A 15,636-nucleotide genomic window follows, 5' to 3' on the forward strand; every position below is an offset into this window, starting at 1 on the left:
CTGCATCCACAGGGCCAGCCAACGGACTCCCGCTGGCACTGCGAGCCTGGCTGGAGGCTGAGAGCACAATGGCCCAACCTCAGCACGTCCCCCTGTACCCACAGGGAGGAGGCAGGACAAGCTGTGTCCCCATTGTCCGGCCACCCCCTGAGCACTGGCCAGAGCTAGCTCGCCCCCAGCCCCCCTCCCTGGGAGCCTACAGCAGGATGAGCCGGGGGCGGGAGCGGCTGAGCTCTCCACCCTAACCCAAGGAGCCCTTTGAAAGGTTTTCCTGGCAGAGTTTAAAGCTTCAATTCATTCAACCGCCTGGCAAGAGGCCCAGGATGAGGGGATGCTGGGAAGGCCCCAGCCCCACACCCCAGCCTTCACCTTAGCCGCCCCCACTTCCCGGGACCCGGGCTGGCAGGCCTCCCGCTGCTTGCTCTCATTATCAAATGGCACCCACCCTCTGTCCTCTGGGGAAGGCAGGTATCCTGCCCCTTTCCCGCGGAGCAGATGGCCACCCCAGAGGCTCAGGCTTGCTAAATTAGACATTTAAATCCCTTAATCCGTGGTGAGTGGCTGACAAGGGGGCAGGAGAGGACCTTGTGCCAGCCCTGGCAGGAAGGGAGAGGGACAGAGCTATGGATTCACCCCCACCCTTGTTGTCATGCAGCCTGCAGACTGACCCAGTCTCCAGCTTTTGTTCTCCTCCCGCAGCCCGGGGGTGGGGGCTCCCCAGCCCACATTCCCTGGAGACTCAGGTGGCTGCTTCCCAGGGTCACCTCCTTAACGCACCCCTGCCCTGCAGGCCCCAGGCAGCCGGCACTGGCTCTCACCCTCAGACACACAGGTATCAGCAAAGTTTTATTGTAAAACAAGAAACCAATATAAAAAAAAAAGAAAAGTAGTATAAAAGTGGAAGAGGGGGAGGGGTGCGGGTGAGGAATACAGATGTGCCTCTGAGACCCCAGGGGGAATCGAACCTGAGCGTTTGCGGGAAGTAAAACAGAGCCTGGAAGATACAGATCCTCCACTGGAGAGGGGACCCTCCAGGCGGTGGGATGAGGCATCGAGGTCTCCCGTTAGGTGGTGAGGTTCCCTGGCTTCCGACGGGCTTTGGCCAGGCCGGTGGAAAAGCATTTAGAAGCTTCCTTCTCTTAACTAGCTGCCCAGCCGGACGGGGACAGGAACCGGCATCCCTGAGGGAGCCTAGTCCCAAACCCCATATTTCATTAACCCTCACCGTCAGCCCCGTCCATGTGGACGAGGAAGTTAGAGAAATTAAACTCGAGATAACTTCCCTGGCTAGTTTCCAACCCAGTGTTGACGGCGGGTTTAAAACTTAGCCCTTGCATGCAGGAACATCTTCCCCCCTCCCCCAAATGGCCTCTAGAGGAAAGACCTTAAAAGTGAAGCCGAAACATCTGAGTTCCCGCCACCTTCCCCCAAAACCCACCAGTGCAGGCCAGCTTCTTGAGGAGAGGTCTCAGCCAGGCAAACGGAATTCTGGGGTGTTTCTGAGGCACATCTAGACCAAGCAGAGGGTTAAGCTCCCAACCCCAAAAATATGCCAGGAAGGGGACAAGGGTGGGGGTGTCCGTGGGGGACAGAAGCAGGGGTGTCAGTCTGAGTCAGGCCCCTCTCTCTTGAACATGAGCTTCTTTTTATGGCGGGAGGTGGACGGCCCCTTTTTAGATTTCAGGTGGCTGTGGAGACAGAAGAGGGAAGGGTGGAGATGGCATCATCAGAGTGAGAGGGGGAGGGCCTCTCGTCCCACATCTGGGCTTTGAAGGGCCTGAGGTTGGACCAAGGGGAATTTAGGTTAAAATAGTCACCATCAACTGCAGACACGCTCACTGAGCACTGGGGGTACTTGTCTGTACTAAACTCCTTATCCCATTTGACAAACGAGGAAACTGGGCTCGATAAGGGGGAGTAGCAAAGCCACCCAGGACTTGCTAGCTCTCAGGAAGGTGAGAGATTTGACCCCACACCCCGGCTCTGCCTGGCACTCCCACAGTTACCAGGCCTCGACGGGGGACCCCAGATCGGAGACAGAGGAGGCTAGAAATGGCAAGGAAGTGTCCATGCTCCTATCTGGGCTTGAGGGGTCTGCGGACCACTCCACCTGACGCAGGGAAGTGGTCACATGATTCAACCAGAGGACGAGTGAAGGAGTCCAGGCAGGGCCAGGACCCAACGGGAGAATTCTGTTGTCTTTGACCTTGAAGGCAGGATTACAATGGAATCCCAGGCTCTCCAACATAGGAATGCAGGGGAGTGGGCTGAAAGGGGACCCAGGTCACTCACCTGGAGTGAGTCTTGCTTCCACCTGGGTCCTTTCCGGCCTGGGCATCCTTCAGCTCTAAGGCTTCGTTAATTTGTCGTAACATCTCGAAGCGTTCGCGCCCACGGACCTGTGGCGGGGAGGGGGATAATGAAGTACTAGGCAAAGTCATAGAACCATTGTTATGTTCTCTTTTAACAAATTTTCTTTTGAAAGATGATCCCTTTAAAATGTAGGTTATGAAAAAAAAATATATAAATAAATAAAATGTAGGTTATGGTACAAGATGGCATCCTGAAATCAGACATCACCAGGAGCCAGTCTCTAGGCACCACTGCCCCCTGATGGCAAATGCCCTAATTGCAGGGAAAGCAGCCAGGAAGAAAATAGCATTTTTGAATGCTAGACTCGAAACTTAAATCTTTTTTTTTTTTAAGTGGCTTAAAACAACATCACTCTGTCATCTTCTGTGTGTCAGGAACCTGACCCAGATCTCACAGGGCTAAAAGCCCAGGGTGGCAGCAGGTGCATTCTTCTGGGGGCTCTGAAGGACAGTCCATTTCTTTGCTCATCATTCGGATTACTGGCAGAGTTCAGTTCCCAGTAGACGCCATTGCTGGTTACCAGCAGATGGATGCTGCCAGCTTCCAGAGGGCACCATGGCTCCCTGGCTGGTAGGAAAGGCACACCGTTACCTTTACGAAGCCCCGTAGGCTTCTTTCTGGCAGGGCCGTAAACAAAGCTCCTTTTCCTCCAACTAATCGCTCAGTGCTCGCGTTGAGCCTGAACAAAGGTGCTGACTTTTGCTGGATGCTGGGGCTGCCTCGATGACTCACACACGGTCCTTGCCCTCAAAGTTGGAAGCAACTTCATCCAGGCTCATTACGTTTCTACTAGACACATCCACATGTTCCGGGTGAAACTTAATCTCAAGACCGTGGGTCATGACCAGAGAAGGGATGGATGGGCCTACCCGCACACTGGCTACATGTACATCTGTTATATCCTTATCCGATCCCACCAGGGAGGGGCAGGAGGCTGTCCGGCTTCCTTTCCCAGACGTGGTACCTGCAGGGTGTAATACTCTTCGTCCACGCGCATCTTCGGCGGGGGAGAGGAGTCCGTGTCGATGGGCAGTGCTGGGGAAGAGGTAAGGGATGGTGAGAAAGGGTGAATCTGGGGCAGAACCACACCCTCTCCCTCCTCTGCTTCCCCTCGCCCTGCTTGCTTCCTACCTCGCTTAGTGTTCCTGGAGGGCTGCTTGGGACTCCCAGGCGGCTGCTCGAGAGAAGACTCCCCCTTCTTTCGGGAATTCTCTTCCTCTGTGCGTCGGTCTCTCCCAGGACAGGCGCAGATACGCACCTCAAAGCTGTTTCGTCCCAGCAGGTTACCACTGCCCAGGCAAGGAGAGGAGCAGGAAGCGGTGAGAGGTGGGCACTACACGCAAACCAGGTCCCACCCACTCCCAACCACCTTCACCCGATGTGGAGCCTAAGCTCCGGGGCCAGGCCTACGGAGAAGCCACAGGTCAGAGGTTGCAAAGCCAGAGAAAAGAAAACTGGGGGGAGCAACGAGGAGGTTCTACAAATAGGATGGGAGAGGCAAGGATGGCTGGTGGTTCCTGGAGAAATGGCGGAGGGGCAGGGCGCAGGGGACAGAGACAGGCAGGGGCCAGGGAGGGGCACGCCAGCACAAAGGGCGGTCGGTGTTCGAGTCCCTACTCGGAATCTTCCAGTGTGATGATGGTGAGGATGGGCCGCCGGTTCATGCCGCCCATGCAGGAGCTGTTACACATGAAGTTGTAGTGAATGGTGGTATACTCGGAGCCCACCTGGGAGAAAACAGAGGCCCACGGTGAGGTCACCCAGCCCCGAAGCCCGTGGCCTCTGAGAGCGCCAGCTCTGCACCCGTGGACTGGCGATCTCCCATCTCCCGCTCTGCACGCATCCCAGCTCGGGAGCCACGGACAAACCCTCCTAGCCCCCTCCTCCCAGAGACCCCAGTTGCCAAACCAGACCTCGGGCGGCTCGTAGGGCACCACCACGCTGTGTCGAAGAGTGGTTTTGTCATCCAGGTACTTCGCACGCGAATTCCCTTCCACCCGGATAAGGTGATGAGGAGGAGCCAGATCTACGGGTCGTTAGGAAAAGAATCAGGCACCTGGGGACTCTGGGCCACAGCCCTGCCCGTCCCGCCCGCAGCCCGCCCGCTCACCGTCATTGTATTCAGGGCAGCGCTCATGGTGGGGGCAGCGCCGCACGACCTCCGTCGTGTGCTCCGACTTCTTGTAGATGGCCATGGCGCGGACCCGGCTGCTGAGCGGGGGTGGGGAGGCGACCCACAGCTGCACGGGGCAGGTCTTTGCCATCTGGCAGAACAGCTTGTTGAGGGTAGAGGAGTACTGTGGGAAAAGGAGAAAGAACGGATGGGAGGTCAGGGGACAAGCACTGCTTACGCACCAACTGAAAGCCATGTACTGTGTGGGGAGGGTGGCTAGGGATGGCAGAGTTGGAGACCCGTGTCCCAGAAGCTTATTTATAAAAGCTAAGGAGTGAAAGAGAGTGCAGAGCCGAAACCGGTTTGGCTCAGTGGATAGAGCGTCCGCCTGCGGACTGAAATGTCCCAGGTTCGATTCCGGTCAGGGGCATGTACCTTGGTTGCAGGTACATCCCCAGTAAGGGCTGTGCAAGAGGCAGCTGATCGATGATTCTCTCATCGATGTTTCTAACTGTCTATCCCTCTCTCTTCTGCTCTGTAAAAAATCAATAAAATATATTAAAAAAAATAATGAAGAAAATCACTCATCTAAAAAAAATAAAAACAAAAACCAGTAATTTTTTATTAAAAAGAGAGAGAGAGAGAGAGAGAGAGAGAGAGAGAGAGAGAGCGCGAGCGAGCGCAGAGAGAAAGAAAAGTTCCCGGGCCTCCTGAGGGATGCTGGGAGTATGACGCCCAAGGTCAAGGGAGAAAATGCAACTTTGGGGCAGAGGTCAAAGGTCACAGACTAGAATGTAGAAAGACAAGCCAAAGGCTGAGAGAGGTTTTAGTGGTCTGAATAGAAAAACCTGGGGTGGGGTAGTGGGAGGGGGATACGGTCAGGCATTGAATTGTCATATGGAAGCCAGCCTCCCAGGGCCACTGACCGTGCAGGTTACGGACTTGGCTGTCCCAGAATTCAGGAATCCTAAACGGAAACCACAGCTCCCGGGATAGGTCTTATGGGAAGGGACAGATGATGACAGGGTCCAGGGGGTGGCTGGCGCTGGGGCAGCTGCTGCTGGTGCAGGAGTTGCTGGCATATTGGAGGCTTCATTTGGACCGCTGTCCAGACAGTCTATGAGGTCTTGGGGCATCCAGTCCAGTTCACCCAACGCCTGGGAGTCTTCAGGATTCTGTGCACGAGGAAAGCGAGAGTCAGAGAGCTGGGTTCCCAGGCAGTTGGCCCTATAGCCCCTGGTCCCTCCCATCCCCAGTCCTTACCAGATTATCACTGTCATTGAGTCTATAAGGGAGTCTGAAAGACAAGAGCAGAAAGAAAGTCAGTCCTGGTTCTTGCCTTCTACAGGCCTCTACTGCTGGGGTGCTGGGGAATGTGGGGGGGGGGGGAGTAGGCAGGGGAAGGCGGTCGTTATCAGGTGGGCAGTGAACATGTCCCTCCCATAGGCCCTCTACTCACAAATTCCACAATTCTGAGAATGTCTCCTGACTCAGAGGGAGGTTAGAGACTTCTGACGGCGGCTCATCCATTGCAGCTCCCTGGAAGGCAGCTCCCTGGAAGGCAGCGTGGCTGCAGTGGGGAGAGGAAAAGTGAGCATCCAGCATGAAACACGCCCAACACCATAGCAGGGTCTGACACATAGGAGTCCCGACTTCCTGAGGAGCAGGGCTCACACACGTCTTTCTTCCGATCTTCCATCACAACCCAGGCCGCTCCGTGCCCACCTCTCACCAGCCTTACTACACACTTGCTTGAGAAAAAAGAGAAAACCAGAGAGGGACTTCCAAGCTTCCCACCGATGAATCCACAAGCCTTCCTTCCTGATAGGGATGCAGTATGCTCAGCCCTCTCCCGCCACCTGGGGGAAGATGCCTCGCTGGACCTCCTTCATCCCAAAGCTCCCGGAAGTCGCAGTGTATGCTTTCCGTCCCTCATGACCAGGAACCTGCCTGCCTGCTTCTCTGATCTCATCTGCCAGATCGCCCCTTCCCTGAGGCTCTGGCTGCGGCTGCCCTTCTCACACTCCCCAGTTCACCTAACTGCTGGTTCCCTCTACTGGGAACGCTGGTTGTGCCATCACTGCAGACCTCAACTTGGAAACCTCCTCAGGGATATTTTCCCAGACCACTCGCCAAACTCCATCACCCCATTTTAATTTGTGCATCTGTTTCCTCTAGTCTAGTGGAATACAAACAGCCTCAGGACAGGGACGTTATCGTGTTCATCATAGTGTTAGCATAACACCTCGCACCTGGTCGAGTTCTCTGGTGACTAAGTGAATTGTTTGGAGTAAGATGCATACTTCATGACAGATTAATCTTCAGGTACAGATTTTAGCTAACCAAAAGCTTGCATCTCAGAGGCTGGCAAAGGATCACCTGCCAGAACTCCCAAAACTGATGGGGGGTAACTACGTATGTACCCGCAAGGAGGAAGGCAAGAGGGGGTGGCAAAGGAGTGGCCAGTGGGAACTGGGAAGAAGTGCCAGGGTCCCGTCTTGATCAGCGATCAAAAAAACTTTGGAGACTTTTATGGAAGAGGGCTGGCTCCTAAGTAAAAATCTCTGGATTTGCCCTAGCCGGTTTGGTTCAGTGGATAAGAGCGTGAGCCGAGGACTGAAGGGTCCTGGGTTTGATTTTGATCAGGGCACATGCAGGAAGCAACCAATCGATGTTCCTTTCTTTCTCTGTCTCTCCTCCTCTCGAAAGATCAATGGAAAACTATCCTCAGGTGATGATTAACAAAAAATTAAAAAAGAAAATAGCAGCAGTAGCCTACATATTATGGAAAATGTACAACTGAGAAAAGTGCCTGGCACATAGTAAGAGCTTAAAAAATGCTTCTGTTTACATCAGGGGTCCTCAAACTTTTTAAAGTGGGGGCCAGATCACGGTCCCTCAGAGAGCTGGACTATATGAACTACTAATTCCTACTGTAACACCTCGGCTGCGCTCACTGCCCAAAAAACCTGGCGGGCCGGATCAGACTCCTCTGCGGGCCGCATGTGGCCCGCGGGCCGTAGTTTGAAGACCCCTGGTTTACATGATAGTTCCATAGTATTTGTTCTGCGAGAACTCTGATTGTGAGCTAGGGGGACTTTCTTTCTTTCTTTTTAAAAAAAATATATTTTATTGATTTTTTACAGAGAGGAAGGGAGAGCTAGAGAGCTAGAAACATCGATGAGAGAGAAACATCGACCAGCTGCCTCTTGCACACCCCCTACCAGAGATGTGCCCGCAACCAACGTACATGCCCTTGACCGGAGTCAAGCCTGGGACCTTTCAGCCCGCAGACCGACGGCGAGGGGGACTTTTGTGGACTGCCCCATTAATGCTGGTTCACCTTTCAGGGAACTCAGTTCAGTAAACATGCCAGCAGGGGCTGTTCCGGGATGGTGGGCCCAAGGAGGTCCTGGTTCAATTCCCAGTCAGGGCACATGCCAGGGCTCGATCCTCAATGTGGACATGCAGAGGCAGCTGATCAACGATTCTCTCCTCATTGATGTTTCTATCTCCCTCCCCCTTCTTCTTGCAGAAGTCAGTAATAAAAAAACATACATACAAAAAGAAGCAGTCAATCATCAGGAGGAAACCTTTTGGAATAAAGAGCTTATCCATACATTATATCCATACGCAATTAAAATATGGATACAAAAAAGACAAAACGTTAGAATTACTTGGTGGAAATATGAGCGTTGTTATTCTCATACTTCTCTGCATTTTTCCAAAATAAGAAAATCTATAAAAAGAAAAATAATCTCTTTCCCAGATTCACTTTGGGGCCTTGGAAGAAAATCATTTGACTATACTTGTGTGTCTTTCCCTGGACTGTATTCTGTTCACTAGTTATCCTCCTATAGCTTTAATTTTTAACTTTGTACTACTCTTTCATTTTGGAATCAGCTTGTGAATTTCTATAAAAAAAGCCTGCTAGGATAGAAACATCAATAATGAAATAGAATGATTGATCGGCTGCCTCCTGCACGCCCCCTGCTGGGGATTGAGCTAGAAACCTGGGCATGTGCTCTGACAGGAAACCAAACCCATGATCTCCTGGTTTATAGGTCGAAGCTGAACCACACTGACCAGGCATCAGCAATATTTTGCAGTTTATAATATAGAGCTCTTGTCCATCACTTGTTAAATTACCTCCGAATATGCCATGTTTTGTATGCTATTTTAAATTCATTTTCCAAGCTCAGATTCAATGGTTGCTACCGTATTATACAGAAATACAATTTATATATACTGCCTTTGAAACTGTGACTATTTTTCTTTAAATATACTTTATTGATTTTTTACAGAGAGGAAGGGAGAGGAATAGAGAGTTAGAAATGTCAATGAGAATCATCAACCAGCTGCCTCCTGCACCCCCCTGACTGGGGATGTGCCTGCAACCAATGTACATGCCCTTGACCGGAATCGAATCTGGGACCTTTCAGTCTGCACACCGATGCTCTATCCACTGAGCCAAACCGATTTCGGCTGAAACTGTGACTATTATAATCACTTGCTAGTTCTGATAATTTTAAAATAATTTTGTTAAGAAGTTTTTTGTGTATACAATCATGCCATTTATGAGTAAAATAGTTTTATTTCTTCCTTTTCAATAATAATGTTTATTTTAAAAATACATTATTTTTGCCGAAACCGGTTTGGCTCGATGGATAGAGCGTCAGCTTGGGAACTGAAAGGTCCAGGGTTCGATTCCAGTCAAGGGCATGTATCTTGGTTGCGGGCATATCCCCAGTAGGGGGTGTGCAAGAGGCAGCTGATCGATGACTCTCATCGATGTTTCTAACTCTCTATTTCTCTCCCTTCCTCTCTGTACAAAAATCAATAAAATATATTTAAAAAAAAAAAAAACACGTTATTTTTATTGATTTCAGAGAGGAAGGGAGAGGGAAAGAAACATCAATGAGTTATTGATTGCTGCCTCCTACATGTCCCATATTGGGGAGCAAGCCCGTAACCTTGGCATGTGCCCTGACCGGGAATTGAATCCTAACTCCTGGGTCATAGGTTGATGCTCAACCACTGAGAGACACTGGCCAGGCTACTTATTTTTCTTGCTGAAGTGGTGAAAGTGGAATCCTTTAGTTCCTGATCTTAGAGGAAAAGCATTAAGCCTGTCACTATCCTATATAATAAAAGCCTAATATGTTAAGGCCATGTAACCACTTGCTATGACATGCACAAACCACCAGGCGGCAGAGGCTCAATGCAGGAGCTGTCCCCTGGTGGTCAATGTGCTCCCACAGGGGAAGCACAGCTCAGCCAGAAGCAGGGCTCATGACTGGCGAGCGTAGCAGTGCTAAGGATGTCCAACTGCTGTCAGTTGGATGTCCTCTGAGGGCTCCCGGACTGTGAGAGTTGTAAGTCAGGCTGAGGGACCTCCCTCCCTCCACCCTCTAGTTACTTGATTGGCGGTAACTTTTATCAGTCTGAGTAAGTTTCCTGTTTTTAGTTGGCTGGGAAGTTGGTTTTTCTTTCTTTAAGGGTTCAATTCCTGGTCAGGGCACATACCTGGTTTTGGACTTGATCCCTAGTAGGGGATGTATAGGAGGCAGCTGATCGATGATGTTTTTCTCTATCCCTCTCCCTCTAAAAATCAATAAAAACATATTTTTAAAAACCATAAATAGCTGTTGCACATGTCATCTGCTTTTTATGCATATGTTAAAATGATTATTGGACTTTTATTTTAAAGAATAGTTTATTGATTTTTAAATAGAGCGGAAACAAGAGAAACATTGATGCGAGAGTGCAACATTTATCTGCTGCCTCCTGCATGACCCTCCTTCCCCAAATGGGGATTGAGCCGGAACCCAGGCAAGCGACCTGAACGGGAATCAAAGCAGCAAACTTTCAGTGCATGAGATGGCGCCCAACCAAATGGGCCACATCAGCCAGGGCAATCATAGGATTTTAAATCCATCAATCTGCTAACATGGCAGTTTACACTGATTTTTGAATGTTAAATCAACATTGCAGTCAGGGATAAACTTCACTTGGTCATTTTTGTATATTTAGCACACCAGGTTTGATGTGCTAAATTTATAAGATTTTGCACATATATGCTAACAGGAATATTGGTCTAATTTCCTTTTCTTGTAACATCCTTGATTTGAGCTTGTTATCGCAATTATACTCATCTCACAAAATGAGCTGGACAATGTTACCTCATCTATAACTACAGATCGGTATTGTTTCTTCACCAAATGTTTGAAGTGAAGGAAGGGAACCAGTTTCCCCACCCCGACGCTTCCATTTTTGGGAATATTGCTGTTAAGCTGTTTATTAAGAAACAAAAGACTCAGAAAGAACTTTTGACCCTAACCCCTTTCTGTCCAAGAGATTCAAACAGAAACACCTGCTTCAGGAAGATCTTAGAATGTTCTCCTTAGCCTAATTTGAATTAAGCAATGTAAATAAGAGGGCTTCAGGAAGGGCCTGTTAGCTAGATTGACAGTGTTCCATTGTCTCACAATTGCTTCGCAGAAAGATTCTTGCCGTATGTTCTGCCTCATGGATGTTCCATTCTTCCAGAATCACCCATTCACACTTATGAAACCTAATACCCCGCCTCCTCTTTCTCCGGTGTCTTATGTGAATTCCCCATGCACAGGCATTAAAACTTTGATTTCCTCCTGTTAATCTGTCTCTGTTGATTTAAATATATTTTATTGATTTTCCATAGAGAGAAAGGAAGAGGGATAGAGAGCTAGACATGTCGATGAGAGAGAAACATCAACCAGCTGCCTCCTGCACACCCCCTGCTGGGGATGTGCCCGCAACCAACGTACATGCCCTGGACCAGAATCGAACCTGGGACCTTTCAGTCCGCAGACCGACGCTCTATCCACTGAGCCAAACCAGTTTCGGCCTGTCTCTGTTGATTTAATTTAGCCCAGCTAGAACTTAGAAGGTGAGAAGAAAGGTATTAATTAAAAAAAATTTTTTTTTGGCTTAAAACAACAGAACTTGATCGTCTCAGAGTTCTGGAAGCCAGAGGCCCAGAATCAGGATGTTGGCAGAGCTGTTTCCTCCTGGCGGCTCTGGGAAGAATGTGTTCAATACCTCTCTTCTAACTGCTGGTGGTCTCCGACAATCCTTGGTGCTCCTTGACTTGTAGATGTATCCCTCCCATCTCCGTCTTCATCCATCACATGGCCTTCTCGTGTGTGTCTGAGGTATTAATATTGTTTAGCCCCCGCCAAGAATAAAACAGACAGAAAAGAGAATTAAGATAGCAGACTGAAGCCCAAACCTCACAATAATTGCATTAAATGTAAATGGACCAAACACTTCAAGTAAAAGCAGTTCGGTGGGGAAAGAGAATTTCAAAAAGTGGAGCTAGAACAAGTGGATATCCACATAGAAAAACAAACAACAAAACACCCACTAAAACAAAAAACTATAAAGGTTATAGAAGGAAATAGGTGAGAAAGTAAGTGTACAAGAGTATCTTTCATGACCTTGAGATAAGACTTCCTAAACAGGTAACAGCAAACACTTAAAATGATGAATTTTCTCCTCTAGTCAAGCAACAGGTCAGTAGAAAAAGACATGTATCATCTCTAGCCGGGTAGCTCAGTTGGTGAGTGTCATCCCAATACCCCAAAGTGGTGGGTAAGATCCCTGGTCCGGGAACATACAAGAATCAACCAACGAATGCGTAAATAAATGTTTCTCTCTTTCCTTCCCCATGTCTTTGCAAAATCAACAAATAAAAATTTTTTTTTTTTTTTTTTAATTTATCTTTATTGTTGCGCTGCCAGCATGGCTCAATAGTTGTGTCAACCAGGAGGTCACGGTTCGATTCCCACTCAGGACACATGCCCCAACTGTGGGTACAATCCCCAGTGTGGGGTGTGCAGGAGGCAGCAGATTGATGCTTCTCTCTCTTCATTGATGTTTCTATCTCTCTCCCCCTGTCTGAAATAAATAAAAATATATTAAACAATTTTTTCTTTCTTGTTTAAAGTATTAGATGTCCTCTTCTCCTCTACTGTAAACATTTTTTAAAAAGGAAAAAAAGCTCCCACATGTATCATATCCAAAATATGATACATATCCAAAAATGTAAAATACTACGAATCAATAATTAAAAAAGCAAACAAACCAATTTTAAAAATGGGGAAAAGACTTGAGCCACTTCACATGACATAGGAATGGTCAATAAGCACATGACAACTGCTAACGGTATAACCACTTTGAAAATTATAATTTTTTATAACAAGAAACACGGAAACCTATGACCACAAAAAGAATTCAGCAAATGTTAGTAGCGCCTGGAAAGTGTGGCTTAGTTGTTGGTTGGGCAACGATCTAAGAACCAGGAGACCACGGTTAGATTCCTGATCAGGGCACATGCCCAGATTGCTTACTGGATCTCCAGTAGGAGACAGCCAAGCAATGTTGCTCGCCCTGGCTGGTTTGGCTCAGAGTATAGAGCATGTGGACTCAAGGGTCCTGGGTTCCATTGTGGCCAAGGTCACATGCCCGGGTTGAGGGCTCGGTCCCCAGTAGGGGGCGTGCAGAAGGCGGCCAGTCAATGATTCTCATCACTGATGTTTCTATCTCTCTTCCTCTCTGAAATAAAAAAAATACGTTTAAAAAACATATATATTAAAAACAACAACAATGTTTTCCTTTCATCATTGATGTTTCTATCTCTCTCCTCCTCTCTCTAAAAATCAATAAAATTTATTTAAAAATAGGTATTATATTTTAAAAAAGAATGTTAATAGTAGCTTTATTCAAAATAACCCCATGAAATCAAGAGGCCATCAAAATGAGAATAAACAATCCAATGTAATTTACTAACTGAAAAGTATCAAAACACTGATACTCTACCCATACATGCAATAACATGGATGACTTTCACAAAAACCATGCTGAAGAAGCCTGACACCAAGAAGCACACACTGTAGATATTACTCCATTTATATTAAGTACTCTAAACAGAAATAAAAATAAAGGTGGGGGTCAGAGATACACTGGGAAGAGGCATGAGAAACTTTTCTGGGACGATGAAAATATTCTACATCGAAAGGCGTTACACGGTGGTTCGATGCCATAACTCATCTAATTGCAGTGGGTATAAATGGGACCTCAGTTTATTAATAAAAAAGCACATCGGGTACCGCGCAGGCACGTTGTAAGTGACTGGAAAAGGACGACCATATATTAGGGGACGAAGATGCGAGGGAAATGTTTAAGCTTGGCCTCGACGAGGTTCTGCCTCTCGCGGGCCAACACCTAGCGGGACCGGCGCTGCACTGGGGACCGCCCCTTCCGCTTCCGCTTTCACGACGTTCAGGCTGCGTCCGGAGTCGGAATGGTTTAGTCTAAAGCCGGGTACAAGTTTTTTCTCCGCCTCAAATGAACCGTCGTTATACACTCTTTCATCGCGTAATTCACAAACGTACTCATTCGCGAAAATACCCAGGGGTTCCCTGTGCACACTTAAAAACAAACAAACAAACAAACAAACCCTCCCCACGCAATGGTAGCGTCCGCCTAGAAGGTAGTCCTCCAGGGTGGAGCGCACCATTCAGAGGGGGAGGGAGAGAGCTTAGCATCAAAACAAAGACACGCCCGTCCTTCCCCAAAGCCGTAATTTAAGTAGTCCAGAAAGAAAAAGGAAAAAAAAATTGAGGAGAGGGTTATCAGCTTTCCTCCCCAGGTCATCGGAACCAATTTAAAAGACATTCTCTCTCTTCTCCCTTCCCTTTCGTCGGGTAAATATGCTGCTCCGAAGGAAGAAACCGGAAGTGGCACACTGCAAGGGGCAGACATGTAAATGGAGAGCCAAACAATAACAGGGCTCCTGGACCTCTCAGACCGGGATCTTCCACCCGGATTTCGCGGGCAAACCTTTCCTTTGGCATTTCCCACTTCCACGACTCAGTATTTGATTGGATTTTCTTCGTCTAGCAGAGCCGGTTGGAAACATTATTCCAGGAAGGACAAAGGTCCGGTAGTTATGGGACCTTCCTTAGCAGCGTGGGCTCTCAGATCGCCCCGAATAATCATTTCAGAATGCAATCCCAGATTTCAGTAGGGTACCATGAGCTCTAAACTCTAGAGCCGGCAACATAATTTAATGAATAAGAATAGATCCAGGGACAAATGGCAAAGGGGTGGGGGGGGGGAGTTAGAGCAACCAAAGGACTTGTATGCATGCATATTAGCATAACCAATGGACAGACACTGGGGCAGAGGGGGCATTGCCGGGGTGGGAATGACTGGGGGTGGGGGTAGGGGGTCGATCGGGGGAAAAAGGAGACATGTAACCGTTTAGACTAAATAAATAAATAAATAAATAAAATCTAGAGCCGGGAGTTCCCGATTCAAAAGTCTCAGATCATGCTATTTAACGATTCCCCGCTCCCGGCCCTGGGATGGGGATAGGAATGGGTGGGTGGTGAAGAACCCCTTAGGCCAGCGGAAAGTCCCTCCCCACCCCCTACCCCCGCGCCCAGGTGTTCAGGTTCCCCGAAGTTCAACCCCCCCCCCCCCACGGTGTTCAGGTTCCCTACATCCTCATTACCTACACCCAGACCTCTCAACAGAGCCGCCAGCCAAGCTTCTCCTCTCCCCGCAACCCCCGGCCGAATCGCCGAGCCCCCAGCACCCAGCCTCCCCATCTGAAAATATTCGGGGTCGAGAGCTCATGGGCTCGGAGAGGACTTGTCACACTGTCGGGAGCTTACCGGAGCTTCCGGGGAGCGTATCCCCGTCCTGGGAAGCACCCTCCGAGGCCGGGAGCCAGGGGACCCTGGGGGCCCAGGGGACACCTGCGTCCAGGACGGCGGCTTCGGACTTTTGAGCTCAAAACTTTTAGCGCCAGTTCGGGCACATGGGAGGGGAAAATCCCAATCCCAGCAACCCCCGCGAGACTACTGGCACAAAGCCGGGCAGTGGCCATGACAAGTAAGGGCAAGCGGCGTGCCGGCGGGCGGAGGCTATTGGAGAGGGGGGAAGAGTCCGGGTTCCGCCGTGTGGGTGCTGTAGCTACCGACATTTTGGGATGGGGAAGTTAGACGAGCCAGCGGCGTGAGGGCAGAATTTGTGGAAACCATTTTGGAAGACTAATGCCATTGTGTCCGATTGGAAGGTGGAAGGAAGAAAGCCTTTGTACT

At 49.1% G+C, this 15,636-nt stretch overlaps 1 protein-coding gene across 2 annotated transcripts; it reads right to left on the minus strand.

The window, feature by feature from the left end:
* Window positions 1-833: 833 nt before the first annotated feature.
* On the minus strand, window positions 834-15,518 carry TP53 (tumor protein p53; the record flags this gene model as incomplete). 2 transcript variants are annotated; one of them, XM_084863846.1, is made up of 12 exons in its annotated part: window positions 834-1,688; window positions 2,293-2,399; window positions 3,338-3,408; window positions 3,505-3,662; window positions 3,991-4,100; window positions 4,287-4,399; window positions 4,484-4,670; window positions 5,413-5,661; window positions 5,750-5,783; window positions 5,946-6,056; window positions 11,567-11,674; window positions 15,208-15,518. In XM_084863846.1, the coding sequence occupies 12 exons, from the start codon at window positions 15,516-15,518 to the stop codon at window positions 1,604-1,606; spliced, it is 1,644 nt and encodes a 547-aa protein (XP_084719972.1). In that variant the 3' UTR covers window positions 834-1,603. The 2 variants fall into 2 exon arrangements, with proteins under 2 accessions (XP_084719972.1, XP_084719973.1); XM_084863847.1 differs by lacking the exon at window positions 11,567-11,674.
* Between the last annotated feature and the right edge of the window lie 118 nt (window positions 15,519-15,636).

Source organism: Pipistrellus hanaki, assembly GCF_964339955.1.
Source record: "Pipistrellus hanaki genome assembly, chromosome: 16".
In the NCBI taxonomy this organism is placed as follows: domain Eukaryota; kingdom Metazoa; phylum Chordata; class Mammalia; order Chiroptera; family Vespertilionidae; genus Pipistrellus; species Pipistrellus hanaki.